General features: G+C 45.9%; 1 protein-coding gene across 1 annotated transcript in view; it reads left to right on the top strand.

The window, feature by feature from the left end:
• Ints9 (integrator complex subunit 9) overlaps positions 1 to 14,057 on the top strand; it is an 84,944-nt gene that overhangs the window by 57,393 nt on the left and 13,494 nt on the right. Inside the window, exons 9-11 of the mRNA XM_032918222.1 lie at positions 4,578 to 4,689; positions 7,886 to 8,066; positions 13,808 to 13,868. Coding sequence (XP_032774113.1) covers positions 4,578 to 4,689; positions 7,886 to 8,066; positions 13,808 to 13,868 — 354 coding nt within the window. The remainder of the gene's footprint in view (positions 1 to 4,577; positions 4,690 to 7,885; positions 8,067 to 13,807; positions 13,869 to 14,057) is intronic.

The raw sequence follows: 14,057 nt of genomic DNA, 5'->3' as shown, positions 1-14,057 counted from the left end.
ATGGCGGGATGTGAACACACGTGATGATTGCTGCTGCCCTGATTGTGTGCCGAGTTTTAAAGGGAGTGCTTTTGCAGTCCCTTAGATGACGATTTCTTAGATGCAATCCGTCATGAATCATACTTATTTGTCAAGGACTTTCTACTCTATTCTTCATTTTTGATTTTTTTTTAAAGACATGGCCCCTTATAGAGTGCTTTCACTGAGTCTGACATAATCATGTGACCTATAGACTATTAGTGAATTTTGTTCTTTATTCTGCCCTTTACTTCCTTCTTTTTAATCTTTGGTTGCTGTGTGAGGGGGTATGGAGTATATATTTATCTATCTCTTTTTCTTTCGCCACATGAAAGAGAACATGCAGTACTGTGCTGTCTGCATTTCTGTAGCTGGTAGTTTCCTAAGGTGCTGTTCCCAGTCTGCTCCCAGTCATGTCCATCTTGCTACACACGACAAGACTGTGGTTGTTCTAACTGAATGGGTTACATGAGGTGCTATCCTCATATTCCCTTCATCAGCTCTTGCCAACACCTAGATAGAGTTTATATCTTGGCCTTGTTCATGCTCTTGTAAATGTGTATTCCTTCCATAAATCTAAAGAAAATATTGTAAATTTAAAGCCCATAAAACTGTGGCTCAGATCTGAGGTGGCCACTTGGTTGGTTGGTTTGATTTTCTTTCATTGACAATTTTCTTCTAAGTTTTCCCAAAAGTTCTGTTGCTGTTTGTTGGTTGGTTTTGGTTTTGGTGCAGTACTTGGATGTGGATGTTCTACAGTGAAAGCTAAACACCATGTAACTGGAACAAGGGCCACAGGAAAGCTGAGCCTCAAAGTCCCTCAGTCTTTGGTACTGCTGGCTCAGTTACGGCCCCTCGGAAGCCAGGAGAGGATCAGTGCTGGCTGGCCTCGGCGTGGCTGGCCTCTGCGTGTCTTTCTCCATTGTTTGTCTCATTTATGTGGACGTTGTCTCTCCTCAGAGTATTTCACTCTCTCAGAAATAATGTGCGCTGCCTAAGTGCGTTCCTGTGTGTTGTGTGTGTGCATGTTAATTTCCTCCTTGAGTCAGAGCTGTTCCCTAAGCCCCACCCTTGGCGGTAGAGTGTGAAGAGGCGAGAGAAGGTGCTGGGTGTGGCCTTTACAGAAGTTCTGATGGGGAAAAGCTCTCCTCCACAGTGCAGCCGGACAGCGCTGTAAGACCAGAATCCACTGAAGTCTCAGGCTAGGGAATGGGGGAGCTCATCAGAGTGTGGGGTTTGAATTGGTTTGTGGGGGCAGAGCTGTACTTTATGGTTGGGGAAGTACTTCTTCCTTCCCTAGGCAGTAAATCCTTCATTTCATCTGTAGGCTTTTAACTTTTGTAAAGGATCTTGAGATTCCCCACACTGTTGCTGACTACTGGTTTCACTTTCTCTCAACCAGGCTGCCATTTCTCCTGTATATTTCAGTCTGTAATCTTCTGCACACTGGCTTGCTTCTGGCTGGATCCTGTTTCACATCTAAGAGTAAAATCAGGACTTCACCTTAGGGGCCTTGTTCTGCATTTTCTCTTGGCCGCCACTGTCTTCTATGAGAGTTGTTATGACCAAAAGCCAATCCCTGTTTCAGGCTGCTGACTTCTTGTTGCCCACCCTGTCCATAGACAAAGCATTTTGATCTTTTACCCTTTTCTAGTTACACTTTCACTTTTTACTACTGGATTCTGCACATGCACACACAGGCATACACACTTTCATGTGCACATGTGTGTACACACACACCACTGCACTTGACACACACAAAAACATAGAGGTCAAGTGGAAAGTCAAGGAGCCTGTTGGGAGGAAAGAGGACAGAGGATACATGAATCCGATCAGTGTGGGTTGTACATGTGAAGGGAAATGTCACAGTCAAACCTGTTACTTTGTAAGTGAGTGTGTGCTTATAAAAGTAAAGTTAGCCATGTGGTGGTGCACGCCTTTGATCTCTGCACTCGGGAGGCAGAGGCAGGCGGATTTCTCTAAGTTCAAGACCAGCCTGGTCTACAGAGAGAGTTCTAGGACAGTCAGTTAAAGTTACTTGTTAGAGGACAAATTTGGTACAGACAGCTCTCACTAACCTTAGTTTTGGTTTTTGTTTTTATTTTATGCATATAAATGTTTTGCCTGCAATGTATGTGTGTCTGTGCGACATGCAGGCCAGGTACCTGCAGAGGTCAGAAGAGGGCATCAGATCCCCTAGAACTAGAGTTATGGATGGTTTTGAGTCATTGTGTAGGTTACAGGAGCTAAACCCCAGTCCTCTGCAAGAGCAGCTGGTGCTCTTAACCCTGAACCATCTTTCCATCTGTAGAGTAGTAGAGTGTAGAGTCGTCACCATTTTATTCCGTCTGTTTATAGCCATCAGTCTTTAACTCTTGAGCTGAGCAAGGTAAGGTTTTCTGTTTGTGTTTAAAGTATCCCCTTTTTTCATTCATTAAGTGCTGTTGACACCAGTGATAGCTGTATTTGCCTTGAAGAAGTACAGACATTTGAAGTGTCACCTGGGGTTGGAGGGTGTCACTAAAGCCTTCTAAGCCCGTATCTGTCCTGGAGCCCTGGGAGTCAATGAGGCTGACTCTGCTCAGGGCTGAAATTGCAAACATCTGTAAACCAGAACACCAAGTAATGGTTCCAACTCAGTGGTACTCACACCAGAGCATTATTTGTGGGTTTTTAATTTCCAAAAGATGATATTGATGGCTTAGGCTCAGAGATAATGTGCTTTCAGCGTGGTTTGTCCCCATTGTGTTTTCTTCTGGATCAGTCATTCATTCTTACACTTAGGGGCCATGGCCCTTTCTGACCACTCAGTTAAATCTGCACAAGCATGAAGAATCACATACACCATTTCAGGGAATTTGGGGTCCTCTGAGGTCTACGTCCATCTCAGTCAGGATAGGCTAATGTATATATCAAACTTTCAATCTTAGTCCAATGCACTGTTGGGTCCCCTTTGTCACCAGTTCCGTTTCCTTCTGTAAACACAGGATACAGTCCAAGGCTAAGTGTATAGCTACTGTAAAGCCATTGTGCCCCCACCAATGCACACTTCCTTCCTTTTGTGGAAACAGTGGGACATAGGTGTGGACTGAGACATTCTGCCCAAGAAGGGAAAGGGCTGCTAGACACATAGTTAATATCTGAGGAGAGGAAACAAGCCAGTCACACACTGCGTGTTCCACACTGAGCCCTCTGTGCCCGGTTAAACACGTTTCTTCCCGGTTATAAGGCAGTTTATAACAGGACCATACCTTGATATTTAACAGGGCAATGAAGCCAGTGCCTCCACACCTCCATACTCATGTTAAAGGGGAATCTCTTAAGAGTTACAGATGTCAAAGGTGACAATCCAGATTCGGAGCTTTGCTAGGCTTCTCTGTTTGGATGGTCTTCCTTTACTGGGGAGCATACTGTGGCATGGAAAGGAGTGAGAAGTCTTCATAAAGCATGTGGCCTCCTTTTCAGGACAAACAGTCACAAGATGAAAACATTTAGGACTCTCCAGCCTCTCAGTTCTTGCAAGTATTTCTAACCAAGTCCTAGCTTATGCAGAAAAGCAGAATGCGGGGTTGGGGATTTAGCTCAGAGGTAGAGCCCTTGCCTAGGGGCATAAGGCCCTGGGTTCGATCCCCAGCTCAAAAAAAAAGAACCAAAAAAAAAAAAAAAAAAAGCAGAATGCTTTTAAGTGCTCTGGAAATAATCACAGTTTAAATTGTGCTAGGTAAAAATAAATGCTAATATCTTAAAGAACTCATTGTCATGTGCCAATGGGGTTCACAGTTCACAAGCAGAGAGAATGTGTAAGCCCCCAAAACTCACAAAGCTCAACTAAAGGAGGTGGTCAGGACTGTCCCATCTCATAGGAAACTTGGCTCAAAGCTTGCTCAAATTATAAGGCTAGTTGTGGTATTGGGAAGAGGACTAAGTTTCTAACCGAGTTGTTTGGTTTTTTTTCTGATTCTTCCACCCTTGATACATAGGTAAATCACCTCACCTCCGTCTTCCCATAACATGTGCTTGCCTCCTGCACTTCACAGTTCTTCTGAGTATGCAGTTACTCAGTTCAATGTAATTCCCAGGCAAGCATTCCCTTCTCGAGCCCTACCTTGGAGCAAACCAGACACTGTGGAAGTGAGCTCAGCAGCCTTGGCCTGCAGACCATCTAGGTTGATCTGTATTGACGTTTAAAAGCATGTAGAATGCATGTGCCTGGCGTTCTAAAGAGGGAAATGCTGTAGAAGTAGGAAGCCTTAGCTGTGACTGAAAACACTGCAGATAGGGAAACAGTGATCTTTTTTTTTTTTCCGGAGCTGGGGACCGAACCCAGGGCCTTGCGCTTCCTAGGCAAGTGCTCTACCACTGAGCTAAATCCCCAACCCGGGAAACAGTGATCTTAAATGTCTAGTTCTATGAAGCTAGATGTGGTGTCCCAGCCAGTCATGGCAGAACTGTTGCTCCCTGTGGGAGAACTGCTCTGGACTAGACACAGCAAGAGCAGCATTTGCTCTGGTCCCTGCACTGTTCATAAGTTCTAATTAGAGCTTTCTTTTCTCTTTCAGCCCATGGACCAAGCTTCTCTCAAGAACAGTGACGTTCTGATTCTCACAGGGCTGACACAGATCCCTACTGCAAACCCGGACGGCATGGTGGGCGAGTTCTGCAGCAACCTCGGTAAGGGGCCGCTCAGTGCTGGACTTCGGTTCATTTCGCATTTGAGTCCTGCGCTCTGGTGTCTGAAGTCTCCCTAATCTCATTTACTTCCTCCCCTGAGTGAATTGTCGTCCACGGCAGGCGTTCTTAAGGAATGTACGTCTGAAGGAGGGCTAGGAGGTGTACAGCCACAGTTCTAGCAGAGATAACGGCATTCTCTTACAGACCATGTTAGTTAATCCCCACTGTGGTGGGTTTGGCCAGGATGTGTGCTCACACAACAGCAGAAGAGTCACATCCCTCACTCTGCTTTACAAATACTAGCACAGAAATGACTCACACTTGAAATTCACAGCAGGGAAAAATAGAAGCATGGGGTTGCCCCACTAATATTTAGTCATTTTTATTTTTCTACGTCTTTTGGGAAAATTTTAATTGAGAGTCCTCTAGGATGTTTCCTGCCTGGAAGACATTTATTGTCTTATAGATTAGATGGTCAGTGAAATCTCACGATCCTGTCCTTATTTTAACAAAGTAGGCTGGCTGCTGTCTTTGTATGTTCAGGCTGCTATAACAAAGTATCATCATTGGTGTATAAACTAGCAACATTACTGTCCCATGGTTTGGTTAAGGGAAAAGTTTTATTGTAGATATGAGAGAACAGCCAGAGGCAGAGTCCATGGGAGAGAAAGAAAGTAGACTGAGCATGGGCTGCAGACAGGACCTGGCCAAAACTATCTACACAAGAGGAGAGAATAGCAGGAGATGGAGAAAATATAGTAAGAAAATCAGGAACAGAACAGAGCAGAGCCCAAGAGTGCATGCTGAGAGAGAAAGAGAGAGGAGCGGGGATAGAGGGGGAGGGGGAGAATATCAAATAGCAGGGTCATAAGGAGAACGTGTATCTGGAGGGAGTTTAAGAAGGCCTAGGAGCTAGCATGGACTCTGAAATGTCTGAGAAGTACTTGTGAGACTGAGGGAATGTGGAGGCCTGCATGATATGCTGATAGGTGCCACAGGTAGCCATATGTCCCTTCTGCTGAAGTAAAAGCAATAATGTTTGAGGTATATAGGAACCTGTTTCACACATTTCTGAGGAATGCTGGCTTTTATCTAAACACCAGAAATCTCCCTATAGTCCAAGTTGAGCTCATTTCTGGGTATCAGCGTTTTAGAGTTTGGAAAATTGGAGTTTTCTTTGGACTGACAGTCAGGTGGCTTAGGCAGTGAGCATTTGCCTCACTCCTGAGACTGGGAACTCTGAGATGCCGGTGGCCATCTTCACACGGAGCAAAGGGTGTTTGTCTCCACTCCTCTTCTTACAGAGGCACTGTTCTCATCATGGCCTCCATGACCTAATCTAAACATGATCACCTCCCTCCTCGAGTCCTTGCTTCAGAACACCATCATATTGGCCAGCTGGCTGGCACATTTAAACTCGGCGGGGCAGAGGCCACAAAACATTAAGTCTGAGCTGGCTACCCAAGCCGAGCTGAGGGCTGACCTTACCTCCCAGCAACATTAAGTCTTACTCTGGCTCCGGGAAGAAGTGGCCATCTTCTATCCCATGGGCAGCACTGTCCTTTGAAACCCCGTGAGCCCTGCTGCTAATCATGTTCTCCTTTATCCTTTGCTGCTCTAGAGGCGAGGTGATTTATTCTTACTGTAGGAAAGTTGTTGGACTGCTCAGATAGGATCTGAGCTTTGTGTATTTGTTAATGACCTAGAATCACTAACTCAAGAAACTTTAGATTTGGGGAAACCCAGCATCCAACACACTGTGTCAGATAGGGGTCCACTAGTCACTCTCCTCGAGATCACTGAGGTCACCCTAAAAATCCAAACCTGAAGGTCCTGCACAGATCCACTAGGTAAAAGCTGCGTGCTCAGCGTGTTCCCTTGGCAATTTTTACACAAAGTAAAGTTTACAAAGCCCTGGCCTCATTCATCCCCTCACACAGTAATGAGGAAACTGAGGCCCAGCCAGGTTGGAGTTGCAAACGTGTGACCCCTCCATGTTTTCTGGGCAGAGGCAGACTAGAGCCAGGCTCTCTGAAGCGTCTCCTTCATCCCATGCTGCCTCCTAGAGAAGACCTGTAGGTCACAGCAGGAGTGGGGAGGGCTCTTGATCCAGACTTCAGATCCCCTCCCCTAAAGCCACCTGCTTCTGTTGTTTAGTAAATGAAGCAAAAGCTGAATTGACCTTACAGTTTTTCAGCCATTCATACTTTTAACACATTATAGCCCATAGTGTAATTATTTCCACATTCCATAACTGGCTGTGTTTCAGATAATAGATCGTTTCTTACAGACAAATACTAGTGCGATAAAGGGCAATGAAAAGGACTTAAATGGGAACAGATTATTTCCTTCTGAATCACTCAGCCACAGTGAGAGACTGAGCAGAGACATCCTGAGGTTTTGAAATGGGATTTAGAGAGGAGTTGCCTGAAGCTCAGGTTCACTGGAGACATTAAAACCCACCAGGGGTTTAAGTTAGACAGTGATGAGAGCACCAGCCTTCAATCCTGCATTGCCCTGATGTGTGCTTCTCAAAAGAAACAGTAAAAGTGTGTGGGTCATAAGACCAGGCTGAGGCAGGAAGGTTTTGTGAATGTAGGGTGTGCGGTAGAGAACACAGTGAGAGTAGCAGGGTCATAAAGAGAGTAAGTCGCTGGGGCTGGCTTACAGGTTCAGAGGTTCAGTCCATTGTCGTCATGGTGGGAAGAATGACAGCGTGCAGGCAGACATGGGTCTACATTTTAATCTGTAGGCAGCCAGGAAAGACTGTTCCACACTGGGCGTAGCTTGAGCATATAAGACTTTAAAGCTCACCCCCACAGTAACACACTTCTTCCAACAAGGCCATGCCTCCTGATTAGTGCTGCTTCTTCTGGGCCAAGCATTCAAACATGTGAGTCTATGGGGCCCAACCTACTCAAACCACCACAGAAGGGAAGTCCGACTGGAGGAAGTTTAGGGTAGGGAGGAGGTGAGAAGGGCTGCAGTGGACTTTGAAATGTATAGTGTGTACTTAGAATACCGAAGGAGCCTAGTGCCACAGATAGCCGTTTGCTCCTTCATAACAAGACCCTTAAAATTAAATAATATCATACATAGGAAAATAGAAGATATGTAATTGCCATTTTAAAGGTTGTATTTGCCCTTTCTAACACTGTCCTTTTGGTACCGTCTCCCCTCCCCTCAACTTTTCTAGCTCTGACAGTTCGGAATGGAGGAAATGTGTTGGTTCCCTGCTACCCTTCAGGCGTGATCTATGACCTCCTGGAGTGCTTATATCAATACATTGACTCCGCTGGCCTCTCCAACATCCCCTTCTACTTCATCTCCCCAGTGGCCAACAGTTCACTCGAGTTTTCCCAGATTTTTGCTGAGTGGTAAGTCAGTATCCTTTCTCTGAGTTCTGTTTAAGTATATTCAGTCAGTAAAAATGAAAATAATTGTGATTTCTTAAGAGTACTTGAGATTTCATGTATGTACATGTGTGTGAACTACTGAAAGTCAAATTCCATACGTCACTAGTATTTAGAAGCATAGGTCCCAAGAAAGGCTTAAGTTAGCCTGTTCTCAAAAAAATCATTGCTTACTTTCTTATGTACTACAAAGAGAAGTTTCTTTCTAGAAGGTCATCAGCCCCAAGCTCATATTGTTGTAATTAACTATATCTGATAAGAAAAGCTGGATTTTTATTTCTATAGCTCGTTTATCAAAGATATATTTTATTTTACCAAGAAGCTGACCAAATCCTAAGACAGACACTTAGACATAGTGAGGTTACTAAGCTCTGACCATGTATATGGAGTTTGAGTCTAACTCCCCTGGTCAAAAAGAGGGAAATGGAGGTAGATGTTATTTCTAAATTTTCAGGAGCCTCTCGACACAGTAGAATATGTCCAGTCAGTTTGAGTAGTATGGTGACCAAATGGACACAGCATTACTACTACGTTTTTTGCTGAAAATGTCATAATGAATCCCAGTGTTATGCCCCTCACTCACCTCCTGGTTTTGGTGCATGGCTTTTTCCTTCTTCCCTGAATGGACTCCTCTCCTCTTGGTCAGTAGGACTGCTCCTTGTCCTTAGTCCTCACTCGTTTTTATCCTTGCACATGAGTGTCCTCCCCACATAGGATACCCTAAGCATTATTTGCAGATTAAATCAACATGTTAAAAATTTGTCTTCATTCAGACCCCCAATAAAAATACTGCAACACATTCCTGGATCCAGCCCTGTAGGCACAATAGGCAGTGCCCCACCTTGTCGGGTCTATGCATACAAATATGGCCATCACCCAGCACACAGCAACGAGAGTGCTATAGGGTCTTTCTGTGGTTTTGTTTTACGGGTGTTTGTTAGTTCATAAGTGGGTGATTCAGGTTTGTGTAGAAAATAAATTACAGAAAATTATAGAGACCTGAAGCCCGCACTACCACTGTCCAGATAAACCCCATGTGACCTAGAAATCATGTTGAGTAGTTAATGTTTTTAAACATCACCTTGCTTAGTTTTACTTCTTAATTTCAAATTCTGATTCTGTTTTCCTAAAAGGAGGGGGGGGAGTTGTAGCTCAGTAGTACAGTGCTTATGTAGCAGAAAGCATTCAATAAAATTAAACTATTATGAAATCTTTGTGAAGAGCAGCAAATATTTGCTTTCCCAGCACTTTGGAAGCTGAGGAGCACAGGTTCAAGGCCAGACTCAGTTATAGCCCAGATCTTGTCTCCAAAAAATGAGCACACAACGAGCATACAGTGAGCATACACTGAGCACACAGTGAGCACACAGTGAGCACACAGTGAGCATACAGTAAGCACACAGCGAGCACACAGTGAGCATACAGTAAGCACACAGTGAGCACACAGTGAGCATACAGTGGGCACACAGCAATCATACACTGAGCACACAGCGAGCACACAGTGATCATACAGTGAGCACACAGTGAGCATACAGTGAGCATACACTGAGCACACAGTGAGCATACAGCAAGCATATAGTGAGCACACAATGAGAATATACTGAGCACACAGCGATCACACAGTGAGCATACACTGAGCACACAGCGAGCATACACTGAGCACACAGCGATCATACAGTATGCACACAGTGATCATACAGTGAGCACACAGCGAGCACACAGTGATCATACAGCGAGCACACAGCGAGCATACACTGAGCACACAGCGAGCATACACTGAGCACACAGTGAGCACACAGCGAGCACACAGCGATCATACACTGAGCACACAGCGAGCACACAGCGAGCACACAGCGATCATACACTGAGCACACAGCGAGCACACAGCGATCATACACTGAGCACACACGAGCGAGCACACAGCGAGCATACACTGAGCACACAGCGAGCATACATTGAGCACACAGCGAGCATACACTGAGCACACAGCGAGCACACAGCGAGCACACAGCGATCATACACTGAGCACACAGCGAGCACACAGCGAGCACACAGCGATCATACACTGAGCACACAGCGAGCACACAGCGAGCACACAGCGAGCACACAGCGATCATACACTGAGCACACAGCGAGCATACACTGAGCACACAGCGAGCACACAGCGATCATACACTGAGCACACAGCGAGCACACAGCGAGCACTCATGGCTGCAGTATTGTCTTCTCACATCACTCGTATCTGAGTAATTAGCTTATTACTTTCTCGTCGGCTGGCAGGCCTTTCCTTTTAGGAGTAAATCCTAAATTGATACTACTCTGTCTCTGCATGATGACAGCATTTGCCTTAGGTAAGTGACTAAAAGTGGAATTACTGGAATAAAGAGTAGGAATATGTTTAATGTTCATTATCTAATACTACTTGCCAAAAATATTTTTATGTAAATCATTACTTTTTTGCCCATTTTCCTCTTAGAGGTTTATACCTCTCTTACACATTTGAACTCTGTGTATATATTAAAGATATTAACTTTTTGTTAACATACTCTAGCCATTTTTCCCATTTTGATACTTTTTTTTTAAATTTTATCTTGGATTTTTTTCTATTTAAGTAATAAACTTTGTCCTTTAGAATAATTTTAGATTTACAGGAAAGCATAATGATAACAGAGTTCCCGGACACCTTTCACCTGTTTCCCCTGATGTTAACATCATTCAGGGTGAACACACTTATCAAAACTAAAAAAGGAAGCAGAGGAGCTCAGTGGTTAGAGCGCTGTGTGCTCTTCCAGAGGACCTGGATCCAATTCCCAGGGCCCACATGGCAGCTCACGGTTGTCTGTTACTACAGTCGCTAGGGATGCTAGGCCCTCGTCAGCCTCCACAGGACTGCACATGTGGTGCACAAGCATGGTGCAGGCTGAACACCTCTACACATAAAATAAAAATAAGTGAAATCTTCAGAGAAGAGAGAACAAGAACTAAAAGTAATGATAGAGCAGAGTGTAGTGGCGGACGCTCACACCTCAGCAGTTAGAAGTCTGGGGAAGGAAGATCCAGAGTTCAGAGGTAGCCTCGGCTACGTGGTGAGTTTGAAGCCAGCCCTGCCTCAGAGAAGAGGTTGTGTGTATGAGTACACGCAGCACTGCCAGGCACCACAGCCTGGAATGTCCTTGCACACACAGTGTGAGTGTGACTGCCTCGGGAGAGGAGGAGTGTTCAACAAGCAGGCAGTGAGGACGCAGTGCCAGCTCCTCAAGAGGGTATGGGTAACATCAGAAAAGAGGGAGGAGGAAGCCCGGCACAGATGCTCTTCCCTCAGACAGACCCAGCAGTCACAGTCTGCCAAGGGAACACGGAGTAAAGCCTTGCTCTTCCTATGAGCTCTCCCAGTGTTAGTCGCCACCCTTCCGCCTCCAGGCAGCTCCCATTCTCCTCCTGAGCTACACATGGGAGTCCTCTAGGCAGCTGGTAACCAACCATCTGAAAGTAGCAAGAGACTGAAAGTTTGAAAGTATCATTAAGGCCATTCTAGTGTGGCCCGGAGCGCAGTGTAAGACCTTCTCCTAGTCAGGATCAGAGCCCCCGCAGGCTTTAGACCGCCTGCTTTGCTTCACTAACCTTGGTACAGTAGCCTGCAAAGCTCATGCTCCCTACTAGGAACTCAGTGACTTTAATGGACAAGTGCTAGTTCTAGAGCTCTAGACTGGAGACACCCAGCGAGGGATAGCGGTAGAGCCAAGTTAGCCCTGCTAACCCCTAGCCAGGACCACCATCACTCTACTCCAGCTTGCTGCCTCCCCTTGCTTGCTTGGAAGAGTGTTCCACAGGGGACACCCTCAGGCCCAGCTGCTTACTTGGGTCTGCTCATAGCTACTCTGTGGTTCCTGATCTCAGGGCCCCCACTCCCTGCTGTCCCAGTGTCAACCCCAACTCCAGACTAAGGACGCTTGCCTGCCTGCCTGCCTGCCTGCCTGCCTGCCTGCCTGCTTGCTTCTTTTTAGGGGAGAGGGTGGAAGGGAAAGTCACAGAGCTCTTCCTGAGCCATAACACCCTCAGGAGTTCAGGCCTGCTGCAGCCCTAGCTTTGGGAGCAGAGCACCTCAGGGGTATTACAGACTCATAGAGCTCAACTCCAGCAGCTGCAGTCCCCAGGAGCAAACCCTTATCCTCTCAGCAAGTATGGAAGCCCCTATCTGTTGTGCCTACATGAAGATTCTAGAACTGAGGGGAGGACATATCTCAGCAAAGCTGGCCACAAGTGCTTTCCTATCACTTGCCAGTCACTAATTAGACTGTGGTCCCTTCCCTCTGCATCGCCCTCTACTGTTCAGGGCACAGTACTGACTCGCAGATTTCTTTCTCCCTCCTGAATGGGAAAGAAGACACAGCTAGTGTCCAAGGGATGTATAAGGTGATTCTCTAAGGGTATCTGCCATGCTCTTACCTTCCCCTAAGAGAGAGATTTTTTTAAAAAAAAGATGAAAGAAAACTATAGATAGGAAAAACTCAGTACATTTTGGGGAATTAGTCTAAATTCTTACCTCTGAACCCCTTGTTTTTACAATATTTTGACAGGGTTCTTAAAAGAGAGTTCCCAAACTAGATGTGGTGGCCCACACCTTAATCCCAGCACTTGGGAAGCACAGGCAGGTGGATCTCTGAGTTTGAGGCCAAGCCTGGTCTACAGAGCAAGTTCCAGGACAATCAGGGCTACACAGAGAAACCGTGTATTGGAGAGGAGAGAGAGGGAGAAGGAGATGGAGAGAAAGAGGGAGAGAGGGAGAGGGAGGGAAGGAGAGAGGGAGGGAGGGAGAAAGAGAGAGAGAGAGAGAGAGAGAGAGAGAGAGAGAGAGAGAGAGAGAGAGAGAGAATGAATCCTAAAACATAGCATAGTGTGCATGTGTGCTGACCAACCTGGTCACCACCTATCGACTAGCCAGTTGTCGAGTTTTTTGGTCTTGTTTGTCACGTTGCAGTTTTCCAGGGTCCTCTGCAATTTTTCTTTTCTTCTTGCTGTGTATGTAGCCCAGTCTGGCCTCAAACTCTAATCCTCCCATCTCAGTTCCCCTGCAGCTGGTGTGAGCAGTAATGGAATAGGATGTGTGCGCTAGCAGAAAGCCATGTCTCAGAAGAGGCAGGTGCTTTTCTCCCCCAAAACTCTGCTAAACATAACATGGTGTCTCAGGCAGGATCCTGAAATAGGAAAAGGACCAAGAGTGGAAAACAGCTCAAATCTAAATCAAGTCTCGGACATAATGCCAAGGCAGAGTTGTCTAGCATGCACAAAGCAAAACTCAAAGCAGTTATAATAAAACCTGAGTGTCTGTGTGCTCACCTGGGCATAGTGGCATGGACCTGTCACACCAGCACTCATGAGTTCCAGGCCACCCTGGGACACAGGGGAGCTGGGTACAGAATGAGTATAATTGTACACATTGTTGACACTGAGGACATAAGAACTGTACTCCAACACTTTTATAAACCTAAGATTGTTTTAAACAAGTAGGGGTTTTTTTTGTTGTCATTTTGTTTTATTTATAAAAACTGTACTTAGAATAGAGCATCCTGCATGAGCTGGGCCCACCTTTTATTCCGTCAGAGCCAGGGAGCTTTAGAAGAACTTGAGTATTTAGTGTTTGTGATGCCGCCACTAGGTGGGAGTAGATGCGCAGTGACTTCCTAACACTGTCTTCCTCTTTAAAGGCTTTGTCACAACAAACAGAGTAAAGTTTACCTCCCAGAACCACCTTTTCCGCATGCAGAGGTAAGAAAACAGCCGGTGAGCGAGGGCCCACAAGAAAGGTGATGATGGTATGACGTGGGATACTGGCAGTTCCATGCCCAGCCATCCCTGTGTGGAGCAGGGGACAGTGACACACACCTGTAAACCAGCCCTGCAGGAGCAGACAGGCTGTGAGCTCCAGGCCAGCCAGGTTTACACAGGGAGACCATG

This window comes from Rattus rattus, chromosome 12 (genome assembly GCF_011064425.1).
Source record: "Rattus rattus isolate New Zealand chromosome 12, Rrattus_CSIRO_v1, whole genome shotgun sequence".
NCBI lineage: Eukaryota > Metazoa > Chordata > Mammalia > Rodentia > Muridae > Rattus > Rattus rattus.
This window is presented reverse-complemented; position numbering and strand designations above follow the sequence as displayed.